At 49.1% G+C, this 19,920-nt stretch overlaps 1 protein-coding gene across 1 annotated transcript; it reads right to left on the minus strand.

Annotated features, from left to right (window-relative positions):
• Positions 1-950: 950 nt before the first annotated feature.
• TCN2 (transcobalamin 2) lies at positions 951-17,648 on the minus strand. Its single transcript, XM_041728513.1, has 10 exons — positions 17,573-17,648; positions 17,073-17,217; positions 12,097-12,289; positions 11,272-11,447; positions 9,876-10,037; positions 8,413-8,585; positions 8,095-8,281; positions 7,098-7,263; positions 4,359-4,474; positions 951-1,537 (listed from the first exon to the last, which is right to left on the minus strand). Exons 2-10 carry the CDS (start codon positions 17,134-17,136, stop codon positions 1,476-1,478), a joined length of 1,299 nt encoding a protein of 432 aa, XP_041584447.1. The 5' UTR covers positions 17,137-17,217; positions 17,573-17,648; the 3' UTR covers positions 951-1,475.
• Between the last annotated feature and the right edge of the window lie 2,272 nt (positions 17,649-19,920).

Raw genomic sequence — 19,920 nt, forward strand, 5'->3', positions numbered from 1 at the left:
GATTGTAAAAGAGCCACAGGGCACAGAGTGGGTTCTGAATCCTCTGAGAAGTGCCTCTGATTGTGATGAAGGAAGGACAAGTGAACAAGCACTATGGGGTTCTGGACATAGACATTTCACCTTCAAAACAGGCTGCATCTTTACTTGGCTTTCTGATACTCGGATGTTTGTTTCAGTATAAGAATTTTTAAATCGCCTACTTCCCATCCTTGCCCAGACCCCAAATATTTGAAACTGGAACTCTAGGAAGTGGCATATATGTACTATGTGAGTTTGATGACTTTGCAGCGCTATAGAACTTGACAGAATGCCCCTCTGAGGGCAGGGCCCCCTTCCGAACCTTGGTGAGGAAGGGCATGTGGGGTGCCTGCCTGGCCTGAACCCCACTTCCCAGAGGTCAGGCCCCTCCCCCTACCAGGCAAGATCCATGGCCCCTGGCCGCTGAGGCCTGGGGTGGTACCTTGACTGTGTGTTGGGAGAGAAAAAAAAGCTCTAGTGTCCTGGGCTTCCAGTCATATTTGGGCTCTGCCGTGTAATCATAACAACCACAGAAGCCCCCACCTTTCAATGTTTGAGTGGAAGAGCCAGGAGGCCACCCCAGGCCAGGTCTGTCTCCTAAGCCATGTCCCCTGCTTGACATTGTGGGTGAGTCACATATCCTTTGTGAGTACCAATTTCCTTATCTGCAAAGTAGAGATGAAAATAAGAATATCCACAACCTCAGAGTTGTGTGAGAAAGTGTCTAGCACGTACATATTCCCTAAGCAGTAATCAATGTTGCCACTGCCAGCGTCACGTCCTCCCAGCACCCGGGAGAATGCTCACCCACCTCTTCCTCCTCTGCTCCCCTCTGAAGCGTCTCCTCCTCCTCTGTTCCAGCGCCCCCACCCCACCCCCGCCTCCCCGTACTCAGTACTCAGTCATGAGCTTGAGGCATCAGGACACTGGGGCATGTGCACAATCAACACTTTAATCATTTCAGAGGCAGGCTTTGAGCAGCTCTGCAGAGCCCTCCCCAGGCACTATGCCACGACCAGGACTGGGGCCACTTCCCTGAAGGCCAGGGACAGAGCTGGGGTCAGGGCCACAGCCCCTGGGCCACAGAGGTCTCCTCGCAGGACCCCAATCCCATATGGGGCGGTACTCACAACACTAGTAGCCGGTGACTTCTCCTTGTGTCGAGGAGTCTGCTTTAGACCCTTCAGACTATGAGTGGTCTTCAGGGGATGCCTGTGTGGCCAGGCTGAGCCAGACTTGAGAAGGCACCCTTCCCAGGGAAGGTGCTTGGTTCCCTGATCCAGGGTGGATGATGGCTGAGGACATCTGTGAGGGTGACAGCTGGGTAATCCAGGGGACACTGCTCCAAGTACACATGAGGTAGCAGCAGGGTTGGGTGTGTGCCTGTTACAGCGATGTCTGGAGGGAAGGCAGAAGCCCAGGGAGTAGGCCAGGCTGTGGGCAGGTGAGCCCAGGGGCTACCAGCTAACCAGCCTCAGCTCGATGGTTTCTCCGTTCTTGGGGGTGTACTCAGCAATACCTGCAGAAACGGGGTGAGCAGTGGAGTTAGCAGGGCAGAGAATCTCACTCTCCCCACCTCTTCTTATGGACAAGGTCTCTGGGATCCTCTCAGGGCTTGGTGGTAGGGAAGAGGGAGCTGTCCAGAGCCATTCTGGAAACTGAAAACAGCAGTGACCTCAGGGTTCCTAAGGCCCCCAGGCTCATTTTACAGTGGGGGAGCCCCCCAAGGAAGGGGCATGGGACAGCATGTTGGATAACCAACATGGGATGAAAGGAAAGAGACCCTTGGCAACACCTGACAGGCAGACTCACTATCTTCAGGGTCCCCTAAGGGACTGGTGGGAAGAGGGACTTGCTCAGTGTGGTCTGGAGGGACAGCCAATTCCATGAGTGAAATCTCCTGGAGCCAGCCTCTGCTCACCAGAGACAATCAAGGTCCAGCCTGGCACCTAGGGTTAAGCCCCAGTTCTGCACTCATCAGCAGTGTGACTTTGGGCAAATTATCTTCCCTCTGTGAGTGCTAGCATTCCCATTTCTGAAATGAGGACAATAATGGTATCACAACCACGTGCTCCTTCTTCCCCATGGGAGTGGGCTTCATGCTGGACTGGGGAACAGAGAGGGTGGGAGGTAGAGGATATGATGATCCACGTCTGCCTCATGATTGAGTCCATCAGGCTCTTGCACCAGTCTACAATCTCTAGCCCTGATTTTCAGTAGTAGAGGTCAGACCTGGGGTCTCCATCTGCCACCTCTTTGTTTTACTTGTCAGTCTGTTCAGAAGCAGGCAGGGAAAGAGAATGCTTTTCCACATACTGGAAAGTTCCTGGCCTGATGCCTGGCATGGGATAGGTGCCCCCACAGAAGCTCCAGGTACCAAGAGCAGGGACAGATGACCCAGAAGAGTCTGTCTGGTAACTGGCCTGATGCACAAGGATGCTCATGACAGCTTAATGTTGTAAGAGTTAAAACTGGAGTTAAGGACACCTGGGTGGCTCACGATTGAGCATCTGCCTTTGGCTCAGGGTGTGATCCTGGATTCCCAGGATCGAGTCTCACATCCGGCTCCTTACATGGAGCCTACTTCTCCTCCCTCTGCCTGTGTCCCTGCCTCTCTTCCTGTGTCTCTCATGAATAAATAGATAAAATCTTTAAAAAAAAAAAACTGGAGTTAAAACCCTAAATATCTAGCAGGAATTGAGAAGCCGCAGCCTCCCCATCTCACTCCATACCGCATTGCAGCACCCAGTGCCAAGGCGGGCCCTGACTGGCCCACGCCAGTTGTGTGGCAATCCTTGCTCTCTAGCCAATGATGAGTACAGAACCTGAGCCATCTCCTAACAATGGGGATGGGTCCAGGAATGTGCCTGTGTCCCAATTCCACCTCTGTCTGCTCGGGGCAAAGTTTTCAAAGGGAACAGCCCTGGGAAGACACAAGAAGACACAAAAAGAGGAAGCCAGCAGTAAGAGGAGTATAGAGTCATAGGGGAGCAGGGCTGGAGTCCAGGTTACACCAGCCCAGAAGTCCTCATTCCCTCTGGACTCTGGTCAACGGATGTCATAGAGTGGAAGCTAGTTTGCACTATGCTTCCTGTTACTTGCAGCCCAAGACACCCTCGTGAGTGATATATTCTACATACTCATTTCAAAGGAAGGAGGAAATCTACATATAACAACATGGAAAGATATCTATAATACGTTAAGAAGTGAAAAAAATAAGTTGCAGAACACCTGGCTGTCTCAGTCAGTAGAGCATGTGACTCTTCATCTCATGGTCATGAGTTCGAGTCCCACATTGGGCAGAGAGCTTACTTGAAAAAGTGAATAAATAAAATAAAATGTCTTTTAAAAAGAATTTTTTTCAAAAGTTGCAAAACAGTATGTAGAGCTGTGCCATCCAGCATGCTCACGCTAGCTACATAGAGCTATTGAGCATTTGAAATCTTAGAACAAAAAAGCATGTAAAAATGTCATTAATAATTTTGCATTGATTATATCTTGGAAGAGTAATATTTTATATATTTGGTTAAATAAGATATAATGTTAATATTAGTGTCACCATCTAGAAAATTTAGAATTACATACGTGCCTCACATTTTATTTCTGTCAGACAGCATTGCTACAGATGAAAGCCCCATTTTTAAGAAAAAGCAAACTTACATATTTAAAAAATTAGCTGGAAGAAAATACACCAACAGTTAAAAGAAGCGATTTCTAAGTAGCAAATGGTAGGTGATTTTTTTTTTCTTTTAAAGATTTTATTCGGGCAGCCCCGGTGGCGCAGCAGTTTGGCGCCGCCTACAGCCTGGGGTGTGATCCTAGGGTCCCAGGATCGAGTCCCACATCGGGCTCCCTGCATGGAGCCTGCTTCTCCCTCTGCCTGTGTCTCCGCCTCTTTCTCTCTGTGTCTATGAATAAATAAATAAAATCTTTAAAAAAAAAGATTTTATTCATTTATTCATGAGAGACACACAGAGAGAGAGAGAGAGACAGACAGAGACACAGGCAGAGGGAGAAACAGGCAGAGGGAGAAATAGGCTCCATGCAGGGGGCCCGACGTGGGACTCGATCCCGGGTCTCCAGGATTGGGCCCTGGGCCGAAGGCAGCGCTAAACCACTGAGCCACTGGGGCTGCCTGATTTTTTCTTCTTTTTATTTTTAGCCTATCTGATTTCCTAGATTTGCCACAATAACTTACCTAAGAATTCTTAAGGGTTCAGTTAACTTATAAGCAACCTTGAGCATCAGTGATTATCGAGGCTGAGGCCCAGAAATGTTCAGGGGAAAGCCGAGGTGAGCTGGGGAAGCCTCACAGCAACCAGGCTGGTCAGGGGACTTACCTTCTAGGAGCGGGGTGTCAGGGGCTCGGAGGAGCTGCCAGAACTCACGCTCCCCAACTTCTTTCCCCATCACGGAAGTCAGGTAGGGGCCTGACAAGGTGTTCTGCGTTCCATACCTACCAAAGGGAGAGGCAGAGGAAGAAGGGGTAACTTTTGCTTCCACTGACCTGAGGGCAGAAACAGAACTACCCTCATCAGGAAAGCCCTGGCCTGTCCCTCAGGGCCAGAGCTCGCCAAATCCTTTCCAGGCCATGGGCCTCACCTCCACCCTTCCTCTACTCCCCCGACACTGCCCATTCAGGAGACTTTACCCCTCCTCACTGACCAGGACCATGGCTTAGGAAGGGATGCTTATTACATTACTGGCTCAGCAGCTGCCCCCTCTCTGGGAGCTGACATTACAGGGTGAGGAGCAGAAGCTGCCAGAACCACATTACGATGCCAATGTCCAATGAAAGAGGGTGAAACCATCATGCAGAGAAGCAGGGATGTGTAAGACAGAGATATGGTGGTGGCACTGGGTCTCTGGTTCTGGAAGAATCTGGGCTCAGTGGCATTCCCCTTCTCTTATGGCTGGGTGGCTTAGTCTTCTCTCTGATTCTACACACCCCATGGTCCCCATTACCAAAGAGGGTTAGAGTTAGGTTTCTGGCCACTGTGGCCAAGAAACTCCTTATTCACACCACCCCCTCCCTGAGCTCCTTGTCTCCAACTGTGCATTTCTCCAAATCACATGGACACTGCTGCCAAAAGGGTCCTCTTAAAAGTCCATGAGTCATGTTCTTCCTCCCTCTAAAAGGCTTATCAATGGTTCTGTCTTAGGGAGGGAAAGTTTCTATCGTTTTAAGAGACAGAAAACCACTCAGGGTCACTTCGTCAAAGGGAAAGTGTTCGGTGGAGGGGGTTGTCATAGAGTAGCCCCTGTTGTCCTGTCATTCTCTAACTCTGTGGGTCCATGTGGCTGCTTAGAGTATGTCTGCTTCTATTTCTCTCTCTCTTTCTCTCCCCTCTCTTTCTCTCTGGATCTCTCTGCAGTCTACCTTTCTCTGCCGTTCATTTATAGGCCCCTAAACACAACCTTCCTGTCTGGCCTTTGCACCCAGTTCAGGCACCCACCCCCACTGACAAAATTGTTTCCCTGATGTCTTCTCAGAGATCCCAGACTTCTGAATTAGAATGTCAAGTTCTATTTTTCTTCATTTTGAGGACATTATTCAGACATGAATGCCGGCAGGTTCTGCATACTCTCAATGCCTGCTAGACTGGGCCTGTCAAGTTGCTCAGTGTGTGTGGCCATCTGGGACTGTGTTGTATGCACTGCAGACTACTGGGAACAGAACTGAGGTGGGCTCAGTAGTGAATGGAGTGTTGGGGGCCAGGGAAGGGCCTATGAAGCCACAGTCGCCTGGACAAACTCAGGCTTGACAGTAGCTCAGGCCTCAGCACCTGAGAGCATCGGGCTCACCCCATCCCATGCCTGGCCATGTACACCTGGCTCCTCAGCAAATAGTCCTTATTTGAATGTTACTCTTTTTACACTTTATATCTAATTTGCAAAGTTGTTTAGGATTTACAGATGTTTGGAGCCAGAAAGAAAAGGGACTTTTAATGGTAACCATAATAATATACATCTAAGTCATAGTATAACAGAAATAACCTAGGTCTGGGAGAATTTTTGTTCTTTAAAGGGGTTTTTGTGTATCTCTGGCCCAAAATTCCCTGGCCCAGACAATTTCAAGACACCAGCTATGGACCCTCTTTGTCTTTTGGGAACTCCAGGTGGGGAACAGAAACTGAGGCCCTCTCAAACTGAGGCCCAGCTTTCTAGAAGAGAAGTCTGGAGTCTGGGTGATCCCGTGGAAGCACTCAACTCCTCTGGTTCAGATTCCCCATTGGTAACACAAGAATTCCACCCATGTTATTTAAAAATGGACATGGCTGGGCATAGAGCAATGCTCTAGAAATCCTCGGCCCCAGACTTGTTGAATCTTGTCAGAGTGAGAAGTAAGTTTAAGGATGTTGTCCAACCTCTACATTCTACAGAGGACTTGCCCAAGGTAATTCGTCACAGGAATGAGGCCAAGATTGCCTGATAATAAAAATTCTTATTCTTTTGAAAGCTAGCCTGTATTGAGCTAACTAAGTGCAGGTGCCACGTCCCACATATGCCATGTCCTCTTTGTGTGCTAATTCCTAGACTCCTTGCATGGGCCCTGTGAGGAGCAGGGCATAGCTGGTGTTCTCACTGGGCTGCAGGTAAATAACTAGCTCTGGGTACCTGGCTGGGGAGTGGTGGAGCTGGGATTCCAATGTGGATGCTCTGCCCCCAGAGCATGTTCTCAGAGCTACCGACAATGCTGGCCCACAGCAGCCCGCTTCCACTACAGTGTGGGCCATTCAGGAATAGAGAAGGTGTGGATGCTTGGGTGGCTCAATGGTTGAGCATCTGCCTTTGGCTCAGGCTGTGATCCCGGGGTCCTGGGATTGAATCCCATATCAGGCTCCCTGTAGGGAGCCTGCTTCTCCCTCTGCCTATGTCTCTGCCTCTCTCTGTGTCTCTCATGAATAAATAAATAAAATCTTAAAAAAAAAAAAAAAAAAAAGGAGTGAAGACGGTAGAAGCAGAGCCTGGGCCAGCACCTCTACTGGGGAACCTCTTCTTCCATCCCCATCCCATCCATGTTCTGTTTCAGGGATGTGGGGTCCGGTGGGGTGAGGACCAAGAGGTAGGGGTCTTACGTGAATCCTCCGAGCTCCTGGGCCTTGTTAAAGACATCTTCCAAGGAGGACCCAGCAGGGACAGAGATGGAGTGTCTGTATGGTGGCAAGACACTGGGGACCTTAAGCATGACGCTGATGACCTCTTGGGTCTGTGAAGGATTCTCCATGGCTGGTTGCAATAGGACTATGCCAGAGACAGAGGAAGGGGTAGCTGGTGTGAGGGCAGGGAGCCAGGTGCTAGTCATCCTTTCTTCCCTCGAGGACACTGTGGTCCATCCCAGCCAGCACCAGCCCAGCCTCCCCTGTCCCTTTGCCCTCATGTGCCAAGGTTGCCCAAGCTTGGGCCCCTCCCTGTTTTTTCTGACTCCAGTATCCCCCTTACCACCTATCTGCCACAGAGCAGCCCAAGGTATCTTTCTTGAATATGCATCTGTTCATATCACCCCACAAACACCATTACCACAGAGGGTCTCCCCTTCTTTTCATTCTCCTGCCTGCAACTCCATCTCATTCTCCCATATCCCAGTTTCTAGGAAGACCTTTTCCCCAAATGTCAGTCTTCTATACCTTGGCACCTTTGTTCCTACCGCCCCCTCTCGGTTCTGCCCTTGCTATTGCTCTTATCCTCCAGCAAATCCTACTCACCAACTAAAGTCCTTCTCCCAGATGAAGCCCTGATTCAAGCTGCTAATTGGAACTCATTATGATGTATCAGGACTATCCAAAATGTGTCTCTCCCCATTTACTCATTCAAACATTTCTGCATGCGGTATTACATGAGGGGCTGCAGATTCATGGCCCACCCAGAGCTCTCTATTTGGTATCTCTTTCCCCACACTATGACTTTCTGGAAGCTATGTCTACATCTTAGCTGTAGGTGTGTCCCATGTGCACCCACAAACACCTGTGGACTCAGCAAATCAAGACTAAGCCATCTCCCTTCCCTGGGACATTCAGACTTCAGGGAGCACTCTGCAGATGAAAAGAACAGGGCGCCTGCGAAAGGCCCAGCTACCTCTTGGTGCCTCACAGTCTGGGGAGATGAGATCTACATAGCTCTTGCCATTCAGGACAGGCAGCAGCTGGGAAATTAAGAGGGCATTCCGGAAGGCCTCATCCTTCATATTGGCCAACAGAGCAGTCCTTGCCTTGAGGCATGCTGTACCCAGCTTCTGTCCAGGCATGAAGGAATTCATCAGTAACTGGTGACAAATGGGGAAGACAAGGAGGAGGTGGGTCAGCTGGCATGGAGGAGCCAGGTCTTCTGGTCCCTAGTCAGGCCACCGTCCTCCAAACACAAGGATGGACTATGGCCCCAAGCTATCTTTCCTACCTGTAATGCCAAAGGGGTGCTGTAGACATTCCCAAAGTAGCCCTCAGGGGTCTGGGCCTTCAGGATCTTCTCTCGTACTGTCCTAATGGCCAGGGTGATCCGGTGTCTCTGATTGGGGTTGAAGTTGGAGTGATCCAGACAGGTGAAGGCCAAGCCTGCCATGGCCACTGTGTCTGCAAGGGACAGAGCCAATTGAGGTCAGTCTAGGCAGGGCCCTGGGGCAATGGGCTGCCCCCAGAGGACTTAAGGAAGGGGCATAGTCAGATCAGCATTTTAGAAAGTTCTCACCAGCTAGGGGGACCAACTCAGCCCAGTTTGCCCAGAACTTTCCCAGTTTGGCCATTTCCAGTCCAGTGTCCTGGGAAGCCCCTTAGTTCTAGGCAAACAAGAATGGTTGGTCACCTTACCCTGTCTACTGTTTAGGGGTTAGAGGTTATGGAGAGAGCCCGGAAGAGAGAGGCCCAAGAGGACTTTATCCTACACCACTAGTTCCCAAACCGGCCTGCATTTTGGAACAGACCAATAGCTGGGACCACCCCCATGTGATCTGATTTAATAGGTCCAGGTTGCTGCCTGGGCCCTGAGGGATTTGAAGCCCCCCAATCCCTGTCCCCATCCTGAAGTTATTTACTGGGTCCAGAGTGTTTTTTCTATAAGCCTCAGGCAGAGCAAGCTCCCTGTCACCTTCTCTCTGGGGCACCTTCTCACCCTCCCAACCTACTCCACCCTACCCTCACCCATGTGAGGCACACACAGAATGCCAGAACTAAAAGAGAGCCTAAATCACAATGATAAGAAAGGCACTGGAGGGGCACCTGGGTGGCTCAGTGGCTGAGCATCTGCCTTTGGCTCAGGTCATCATCCTGGAGTCTCGGGATCGAGTCCCACATCAGGCTCCATGCAGACAGCCTGTTTCTTCCCCTGCTTATGTCTCTGCCTCTCTCTGTCTCTCATGAATAAATAAATAAAATCTCTTTTTTTATCTTAAAAAAAAAAAAAAAGAAAGAAAGAAAGGGTACTAGAGAACCAAGGCAACACAGTGAGGTAGCAGTTCCAGAATCCAGGTCTCAGGCTTCTCAGTTCATATGATGACAAGATCATAGCTATATATCTAGAACTTTCTCCATGCCAGGCACTATGCTAAGCCCTCTACTCAGAAGGCATTTTTCTATCAGGATACTGTTGGGAGGTTATTTTATAGGAGAAGCTGAATCAGAATGGCCATCTGAGGGGTGGCCTACAATAAGTGTGACAGAGCTGGGGTCAGGGTCCCAGTCTAGCTACAAAACTGACTCACAACCTCTGTACCACACACACATGAGCCCTCATCATTTCACTCCTAAGAGACACATAAGGAGGGGTCCCAGGGAAAGGTGAGCAAGGGGCAGGGGATGGAGGCCTTTAGTTGGGGCTGGGGGCTGGAGGAGTGTCAACCTGGCTTTAGTAGGGTCTAGCCCACTCACCCACAGAGAGGTGGTCCCGGTGGAGATGCTGTTCATGTTCCACAGCATACAGGAGCTTGCCCACCACGGTGTCATGGAGCCGCTTCTGGTGGACACACAGGGCCAGGATGCCCAGGCCATACTGGTAGTAGCTAGTGCGGGGGTGGCCCTTGTGATTGGGTCCTAAGAGGGAGAAAACCAGGGGGCAGGGGCTTTATGCTGGGCCTGAGGGGTTGCCTCCCTGCCCCCTCCCAGGAACCAGCCCAGCCAGCACATGGGACCCCACTGCTCGCACTTCCCAACACCATCCTCTGGGTCATGGGATCTTTTATTCCTTCATTGTCCCAACCCATTCTTGCTGAGGATCCACTCTGTGTCAGATGCTATGCTCAGGGTGGTGACCGAGCTAGTGGCAACCAGCCAGGCAGAGCGCAGCCAGGGCCTCCAACAGTAACACAACCTGCACCCATGACAGCATGATTAGAACTGAAATGTGGACTGAGGCCTCTGGGGCCATACAGTAGAGGCCTCTGAGTAGCTGGGGAATCAGGGCAGGATTCTCTAAGGCAGTGACACAGGGGAGGCAGGGTGGAGAATAGCTAAAGAGGAGCAGGGGTAAGCTAGAAGAAGAAGGAAACCTTCCAGATATATATATATATATAGAACATATATAAAGACCCTGATCTGTAAGCTGAGAATCAGTGTGGCCAGAGCCAGAAAGGCAGGTGCCTGGGTGAACGAGCGAGTGGGCCAGCAGGTCCTGAAGAGGAGAAAAAGACAGACAGATGGGCCTGAAGGCCTGTGACACAGCAGTGAGCAGCCTCTGCAGGGTTTCAGCAGGCTAACAAGATCAAGTTTATATTTAAAAGGCTTGCCCTACAGCCCCAGTGGTGCAGCGGTTTAGTGCTGCCTGCAGCCTGGGCTGTGATCCTGGAGACCCGGGATCGAGTCCCACATCGGGCTTCCTGCATGGGGCCTGCTTCTCCCTCTGCCTGTGTCTCTGACTCTCTCTCGCTCTCTCTGAATGAATAAATAAATAAATCTTAAAAAAAAAAAAAAAAAAAGGCTTGCCCTAGTTGTCATGTGCTGGGTCGAATCAGGAGGCAGGACAGTTAGCAGAGAGAGCCTGAGGAATAAGAAGTACGGGGGCCATGGAGTTGTCCCAGAGGTAGAAAGTCAGTTCAGTCCTGATAGCTGAGCAGTAGAACTTGCCAACAGAGTACATGTGGGATACAGGAAAGGCTTGATCAAGGATGGCTACTGCAGCAGGGCCAAGCCTCTAGGTGGATAGTGAGACAAGCAGAATGGAGGTTGGAAAAGAGGCCTGGAAGAAAACCTGAAGTTCTGACTTAGATGCTTCCCCAGAAAATGCTACTCAATGAGGCCCCCACACATTTGGCAGACTATGTCCTCTCACCAATGGCCCTCTTCTCATCTTCCAGGAACCGCTTCAGCTGGGAGACCAGCCTGTCACCCTTGTGGCCTCCAACGAACTCACAGTTAGCCCTGAGAGCCAGCAGGTAGAGGGCCAACTGGCCCATGGAGGGCTTGGCCTGGTCGTCCCTGTTGTCATCGTTGACAGCAAGCCTAGGACTAAAGCCAGTTAACAATATTTCTGTAAGAAAATGCCACCCTGGTAAGCCTGGTTTGGGGCACCACCATCACCCTCAACATCATAAAGTGAAAAGAATCCTAACAATGAGAAACTTTGCTAGAACTACCAAAAGTAGACAGGCAGCTATGCACATTCTAAGGTACATGCCATACATATTTTGTAAAGATAAAAAAAGACAAGCCCCAAGGGCTCTCACATCCAAGTGACCTGTGTTTGCCCCACCATATTGATCACACTTTGCCTACACAGTCTTCCCTTTCTTCCCTCTCCCTGCCCTGTGTCCACTTCTTGAGAGGGAATCCAAGCAGGAGATGCTCATGATCCTTCACCTTTCACTCAAACTCCTACACCGAACCTCAGAACAGGCCTCCCCTTAATGCCCCCTGGAAAGGGAGCACAGAGTTAGATGTTGCTAAATGCTGCTTCTGGGTTCACTATGAGAGGGATTGTAGATTAGTGATGTCTGCCTCCAATCTAGTCAAGCCAACCCCATTCTACAGATGGAGAAAGTGTCAAAGGAGACAAAATTTGCCCAAAGTCTCCCAACAAAGCAGTGGCAGCCCAAATCAGAACATATGTCTCCTGTCTCTTAGGAGGTGGAAAGGAGAAGAAAGTGAACCGGGATACCTCAGGAAGCTCTGCTGGTACTTGAGCTTGAGGATGTGCAGATAGAAGGCCTCCCTGGCCCCAGCCTGCAGGCTGGAGAGGCGTAGGCCCACGTAGATACTGGGGTTCAGGTGCTCCAGGGAGAGCCAGTCTATCCAGGGCAAGAGGCGCTGGCCCAGTGTCTCCACCAGCTTGCTATCCACCTCCGGTATTTCTTAGGAAAGAGAATAGGCCAAGTGAGGTTGCAGGGCCAGGCCACCAGCAAGGAACTGCTTTTACCTTACCAGAGCCTTCTCCAGGGAATAAACATTTCTACTCCATCCCCATCAAGCACACAACCTACTTGTATGGGAAAATATGGCAGTAATGAAAGGTGGTAAAGAGGGGAAGCAGATATCCCAAAACAGCAGTTGGAGTGAGCCAGGAAGAGGTGGGGGGCTGAAGGCAGAGGAAGCTGGTACCAGGCAACCACTCTGCCACCACGGGTAACAAGAGAGTGGAGGCCCAGCTGCGTTATGTGCCCCAGGCACTGCACCTGACCTCACCTGGTTCTCATGCTAGCCCTGTGGCATAGGAACTGTCACCATTGCTTTGCGCAAAGAGGAAACAGCCATACAAAGTCATGTTGTGTCTTATACAGGCTGCAGAGCCAAGGATGAACCTGCCTGCAAAGCCTCTGTTCTTTGGTGCTCTGCCAAATCCATTTACAAAAACCATAACCCACATGCAGAACATGTTACACACCCAGTTTTATTTTTTTTTAAAGATTTATTTATTCATGATAGACACAGAGATTGAGAGAGAGGCAGAGACACAGGAGGAGGGAGAAGCGGGCTCCATGCCGGGAGCCCGACGTGGGACTTGATCCCGGGACTCCAGGATCGCGCCCTGGGCCAAAGGCAGGCGCCAAACCGCTGAGCCAGCCAGGGATCCCCTCACATCCAGTTTTAAAACACTTCAGGTGGGGCACCTGGATGGCTCAGTGGTTAAGCCATCTGCCTTTGGCTCAGGTCCTGATCCCAGGGTCCTGGGATGTCCTGCATCAGGCTCCCCGCAGGGAGCCTGCTTCTCCCTCTGCCTACGTCTCTGCGTCTCTCATGAATAAATAAAATCTTTAATAAATAAATAAATAAATAAATAAATAAATAAATAAATAAATAAATAAAATAAAAATAAAACACTTCAGGCTGGGGTGCCCAGGTGGCTCAGTCAGTTAAATGGCCAACCCTTGATTTCAGCTCAGGTCATGATCTCAGGATCATGGGATCAAGCCCCAGGTCAGGGAGTCTGCTTGAGGGTTCTCTCTCCCTCTCCTTCTGCCCCTCCCCCCTAAAACAAGTAAATAAATCTTAAAACAAACAAACAAGGCCAAATAAACCATGTAGGCTGCCCATGGCTAACTGGGGCTGCCTGATGAGATTCCTCTGTGCAAAAAAAAAAAAAAAAAGAGAGATTCCTCTGAGCAGATCTCAAAATAATGCTTTTCCTGCCACATTTTGTTAGGTGAAGAGGGCCTGAGATTGAGGGGTGAATCTGTTAGAAAGCCATCATCATCTGCAACCATTTCTCCATGTGCTTTGAGATTAGCCTGAAACTGTGTCATCAGAATCCTGAAATACTGGGGAAGTAGAAGCCTCAGAGGCATTTCCCAGCTCCAGCTGACCCTGCCTTCTTCCCTTAGGGGAGGAACCTGAGCTCAGTGGGTGGCCTTGGAGACACTTTGGACTTTTCCCCATTTACTGCCTCCCAGTTATTTGCAGGGCTCCAGCTGCTTCCACTGTGCTGAGTCCCAGGATGCTGGGCAAGCTGCCCCTCCTGAGAGGGGGACTGAGAAAAGGAACTACCACCAGAGCTCTTCACCTGCACAAGGACTGGGGTTTCTCTCATACAGGCCCATCTCTCTTGGTTTGGACCCCACCATCATTTTTTTAAAGTAATCTCTGCACCCAGAGTGGGGTTCAAACTCATGACCCTGATATCTAGAGTCACATGCTCTGTGGACTGAGCCAGCCAGGCACCCCAAGAGTCCCACCATCTCATGTCTGTTTTCCCAAAAGTCACAGGTATCTCTTACTACCTATGGAGGGCCTAGAAGGGGTGGGGGTTGGGCACAAGGGTTGCTTTTCTTTCCTTTCTCTTTCTCAGTGTCTTTCTGGGGCTGCCTCCCATTCCTGTAGGTATTTCCCCCCTCTCTGTCTGGATCTGTCTCAGTCTCTGTTTTTTTTTTTAAGATTTTATTTATTTATTCATGAGAGGCACAGAGAGAGACAGAGACGCAGGCAGAGGGAGAAGCAGGCTCCATGCAGGGAACCCAGGTCTCCAGAATCAGGCCCTGGACTGAAGGCGGCGCTAAACCGCTAAGCCACCCGGGCTGCCCCTGTCTCAGTCTCTACCTCTTTCAGCCTGTCTCTCTGGTCATATGTCCCCTTGTCCCTCTCTTTCCCTCTTCCTTTTCTTCAAACTGGTAGGGAAGCCTCACCCGGACTCCTGGCTCTAACCTGCAACAGGTGAGTCAGCCTTGGGATTAGAAGTGATAAGAAGAGGAGCCAGAGCTATAAAGAGAGGCCAATAACCACAATTCAGCCTCCAGTCATAAAAATGGCCCAGGGCGAGCTCTCTCCATGGGGCCTCTTGCTCACAGGGCCATGCAGCTCTGCCAGCTCACAGGCCTGACATTCCAAAGCATAGGAGCCCACCCTGGGCAGCATTAGTGCAGCATCTTTGTCAATTTCACAACCTCATAGAGCTTTGAGCTGGTAAAGCAGGTGCTGTGGGATCCTCTGCACCACACCAAGGAGGAAGGCAGGGAAACATTCTTAGCCCATTTTGCAGAAGAGAGAATGAGGTTCAGCTAACTGGCTCAGGAGTAGGCAGCTGTACCCCCAAACCTGGTCCAGGGCTTCTCTGTTGGGTCTGTGGGCCAACTACTGAATGGTTCGGATCCAGTGAGGGTGAGGACTGGGTTTCAGGTCTCTCCTAGGGACTGTCTGTACAGGAACTAAGAGCCAAGAGCTAAGGGGTCTGGTTGCATGTATGGAACAGTGGGTGGGGCTCCTGATGCCCAGGGAAGACTGTGGCCTGGAGTTATGAGAACTGAGTCCAGCAAAGTCTTGGAAAGCCGGGGTGCCTTAGAGGTCACCTGGCTCCTCCAACCCTTCACTGACTTATCTGTCACCTGAACCTGCCTCTTGGTTTCTCCAAAGATCACAAGAGATCCAGGGGGTGAAAACATATTATACAGTTTAAGGCTGCGGGCAGAACACAAGGAGGGAAGAGAGGTGGGTAGCCCCAGAGCACAGAGGCTTCCCTGCCTGCTTTCTGCTTTCTGCCTATCTCCAGTGCACAAAGAGCACCAGGTCTGTGTTCAGACTCCCAGATGGTCCCAAGAGGTCCCAAGAGGCCCCTGAGGGGGACACTGGGACACAGAGCCGAAGCAGCTAGGCTCCTCTGTGTACAATATAATACAAATTCCTTGCCATGACCTGCCACCTATGTTCTCTCAGACTCCTCATCTCCTGTAATGGAGCCGCATACTCACTTCCCTCTGCCTGGGATGTACCCCACTCCTTTTCTTGCCAGCTTCTTTGCCTTCTCTGGGTCTCAATCCCCCTATCACACCTGGCCCTTGGAAATCCTTCCTCAAATTCTCTGCCTAAATCAGTGGCCCCCAGCTCTCAACCTCCGTGCCTGGTTCACTTCCTTTGGCACTCACCATAGTCCCCAAACAGTACCGATTTGCCTCTTGACTTCTGTCTGTTCCTTTTACTAGAACAATCTACTAGGACAGGGATGGCACCTGCCTTGTTCTTTCCCCAAGCCCCAATGCTATACTGGCACGAGAAGCCTCAGTCAATGTGTATTAAATTAAATCCAAGGATGGAGTCCCTGGATGGAGCACCGCATTGAGCCTTGCATCGAGCTCCCTGCTCACTAAGTCTGCTTCTCCCTCTGCCCCTCACCTCACTTGTACTCTCTCACTCTCAAATAAATAAACTCTCTAAAATTTTTTTAATGTATTTTCTTTTTTAAAAAATAAGATTTCATTTATTTATTTGGGAGAGGGTCACAGGGCTTGATCCCAGGACCTTGGGATCCCGACCTGAGCCGAAGGCAGACGCTTAGCTGAGTCACCCAGGTGCCCCAAATCTATTTTCTTTCCCTTGTGATTTTCTTTTTCTTTTTTTAAGATTTATTTATTATTTATTTATTTATTTATTTATTTATTTATTTATTTATGATAGAGAGAGAGGCAGAGACACAGGAGGAGAAGCAGGCTCCACACCGGGAGCCCGACACGGGATTCGATCCGGGACTCCAGGATCGCGCCCTGGGCCAAAGGCAGGCGCCAAACTACTGAGCAACCCAGGGATCCCCCTTGTAATTTTCTTAACATTTTCTTTTTTCCAACTGACTTTATCCTAAGAATACAGTATATAATACATTTACAAAATATGTATTAATTGACTGTTGATCTTATTAGTAAGGCTTTCAGTCAATGGTAGGCTATTAGTAGCTAAGTTTGGGGGAGTTGAGGGACAGCTGGGTGGTTCAGCGGTTGAGCATCTCCGCTGTGTGATCCCAGTCCTGGGATCTGGTCCTGCATCTGGTTCCCTGCAAGGAGCCTGCTTCTCCCTCTGCCTATGTCTCTGCCTGTCTCTCAGTGTCTCTCATGAATAAATAAATAAAATCTAAAAAAAAAAAAAAAGTTTTGGTGGAGTTAAAAGTTTTAGATAGATTTTTGGCTGCATGGAGGGTCAGTAGACCTAACCCATGTTGTTCGAGGGTCAACTGTAATTAATCTCAATACAGCGTGTCAAACATTGAAGTCCAGCTAAGTCCCAACTGCTGTGGAAGCCCAAAGGGGCAGTTAAATCGGATCTTCCCACACATCCGAGCCTCAGTTTCTCCAGCTACCTCATGAGAGGTTCGGACAAAACAGCCCCCCTCCCCCCAAGGACCCAGGAGGAAAGAGGCACAGAGTAGATTTGGTTACTCACCGCAGATATCAGCGAGAGTTCCCAGGCCCCCAAGCAGGAAGAGGAGGACCCCAAGGTGCCCCATGGCAGGAGCAGAGGGGTGAAACACCACAGACTTCTAGGGCTGGTCTTGCAGAGGCTCTCCTAACCACAGCGGGTCACTGCTCTGAAAGAGGCAGCTTCCTGTCACTGATTAATCTCTCCACACCCCCAGCAGGATGCTGCTAAATCAGCAGAGAGAAAGGGGAAAAAGATCTGTAGCTGAGGTGAAAGGAAGGCCAAAGAACAGAGGAAGGAAGGGCTGAGCAATCTTCCTGGAGGTAGGGAGCTGGGGGAGGGGGAGGGCAAGTAGGAATGCTGTGAGACCTCTTGAGGGCAGCTACATTCTGTCCCCCCTGCCTGAAGAGCCCTGGGCAAGCACAGAAGACCTGACATCTGATCTGCCCAAGTCTGTCCAATTGCGCCTGTGTGGTATCCCCCTCACCGTCCCAGCAGTGAACAGGCAGGGCTGGGGTGCCTACCTGGTGCCCCCCACAGAAGGAGTCCCTGCAAGTACCCACCCTGGTCTGGGACAGGGAGCGGAACTGAGAGCCCTACTAGTCACGTGAGCTGGTGTCAGCTGTTCTCAGCCAGCCCGCCCGGAGTTGGGGGTGGGTGGGGCTGGACCCGGACCAGACAGGCCAGTTTCTCAACCAACCAGAAAGCGGGAGGCCTGGGAGACAAAACAAAACAAAGAACGGGATTTAATCATTTGAGACACGAGCCCTTGGGTAGCAGGGCTACTTGTTAGGACTAGGAAAGTAACCTTAAAAAAAATAATAATAAAAAATTTAAAAAATCTCTGTAAGTAGAAAAGGGAACAAAGGATTCCTCATCTGCCTAACCTCACAGGAAAATCAATGCCCAAGTGTTAACCCTGGTGGTGCTGTGTACCTTGTCCAGGTCACCTAACCTCTCTGAGTTTGAAATAGTTTCTCCTGTGTGAGATAAGAGGGTTGGAGAAGATCATTCTAACTGAGCTCCCTTCCAGATCAACCTGTGAAAATGTTATCATATTAAAATACCTCTAATCATTTCCTCTAATGAGATTTTTACTGCAGTCATATTATGGCTAATTGCCAGGGCCCCAGTATCATACCTTAGGCTGAAGGCAGGCACCCAACTGCAGAGCCACCCAGGCGTCCCTCATGAATACATTTTAAAAAAAAAATCTTATAAAAAAAGAAGTTTCTGGATTCAATATTACACACCTATCTCTGTAATTTCCAAGGGAATAGGACTCTGGGTCCACTTTGCTATCCAGATCTGAAGTTGACCCCTCTAATGCAGTCCTGCAATACGTTGAGTCTATCAAAGCACTGTTTGGTTAACATTTCACCCAACCTCAGCTTTTAGCCAAATGCTTTAAAAACCTTTCTGTTTGTGTGGTCAGACCTCTACAGTTGCTCTGCTCCACAGAGGATCCTACAGATTCAAGACAGTTCTAAGGATCTGTCTGAGAAGTTCTCTTGGGATCTGCCAGCAGGAATCCAGTGTTCCCTCCAGGGGTCCTGGTCAGGACAACAAACCCTTGAAAATAGAGGGAGGTTCAGGGGAAAGAAGGAAAGACTTTCAGACAGGATTATTCACGTTGTCTGCTGTATGCCAGCATTGCATGGATTAAGATAGTCTCATAGTCTTGTGTCATGTGCAAGACTCTTTTCTCTTACTAAGCTGGAATCCTGACCTTTAGAAATTAGAAACTTGCTAAGTGGACATTTAGCTTTTCCCTGTAGTATTCTTTCCTGGATTTTGATAGTTAGTCATTAATAAGAGCTAAAATGGAATGAGCTTAAACCATATGCCAGCCACTGTTCTAAGCATTTCACAAGCATCCTCGTTTGATCCTAATGAGAAACCTATGACTACGGTATTACAGTCCCATTTCTTGTAAGAAACAGGCTTGAAAAGCCATCTCAGTATATGGCAGAAGGAAATGGTAGCTCTTTACGAATGTACTTCAAACCTAGGCCTCAAAGAATTCCAAAAGGCAGAGAGCTAAAACAATGTGAGCATAAACAAAACATGTATAGGATCAGGGCACCCAACTGGCTCAGTCAGTGGAACATGCAATTCTTGCCCTCGGGGTCATGAGGTCAAGCCCCATATTGAGTGTGGAGCCTACTTAAAGAAATATAGGATCTATATGCAGAAAACTCTAAAATTCTGATAAAAGAAATCGAGGAAAATCTAAATAAACAGAGGGATATTTTGTGTCCATAGACTGGAAGGCTCAATATTGTTAAGATGTCATGGTAATCACATGATCTAGATATTCCAATGACCCCAGTCAAAATCCCAGTAAGCTATTTTGTGGGTGTTGATAAATTGATTCTAAAGCTTATATGGAGAGGCAAAAGACTTAGAGTAATCAACAAAATACTGAAAAAGAACAAAGTTGGAGGACTGACACTACCTAATTTCAAGATTTACATGAAGCTACAGTAATCAAGATGGTGTAGAACTGGTGAAAAAATCCACAGGTTGACAGATGGAACAGAATAGAGACTCTAGAAATAGACCCACACAAAAACTGTCCATTGATATCTTGATAAAGGAGCAAAGAAATTGACAATGGAGAAAGGATACTTATTCCAACAAATATGCTGGAACAATAAAATGTCCATATGCAAAAAAAATTTATTTAGACATATACCTTATACTTATCATGAAAAATTGAGAACTAAACATAAGATACAAGGCTATAAAACTTAAAGCTTCTAGAAGAAGTTATGACTTTTTGACACAATGTCAAAGTCATGGTCTGTGAAAGAAATAATTGATAATCTGAGCTTCATTAAAATTAAAAATTGCTCTGGAGGACACAATA

The sequence above is a fragment of the Vulpes lagopus genome, chromosome 14 (genome assembly GCF_018345385.1).
Source record: "Vulpes lagopus strain Blue_001 chromosome 14, ASM1834538v1, whole genome shotgun sequence".
In the NCBI taxonomy this organism is placed as follows: Eukaryota; Metazoa; Chordata; class Mammalia; order Carnivora; family Canidae; genus Vulpes; species Vulpes lagopus.

Bases quoted from the DNA above. Each gene is read 5' to 3' on its own strand.
- TCN2 (XM_041728513.1), bottom strand. From the start codon at position 17,136: ATGGGGCACCTTGGGGTCCTCCTCTTCCTGCTTGGGGGCCTGGGAACT. The intron at 10,038-11,271 runs GTGAGAGGACAT...TCTCCCTCTTAG, and splicing joins AGATGAGAAGAGGGCCATTG to GACCCAATCACAAGGGCCAC. The intron at 8,586-9,875 runs GTGAGTGGGCTA...TGTCCCTTGCAG, and splicing joins CCGGGACCACCTCTCTGTGG to ACACAGTGGCCATGGCAGGC.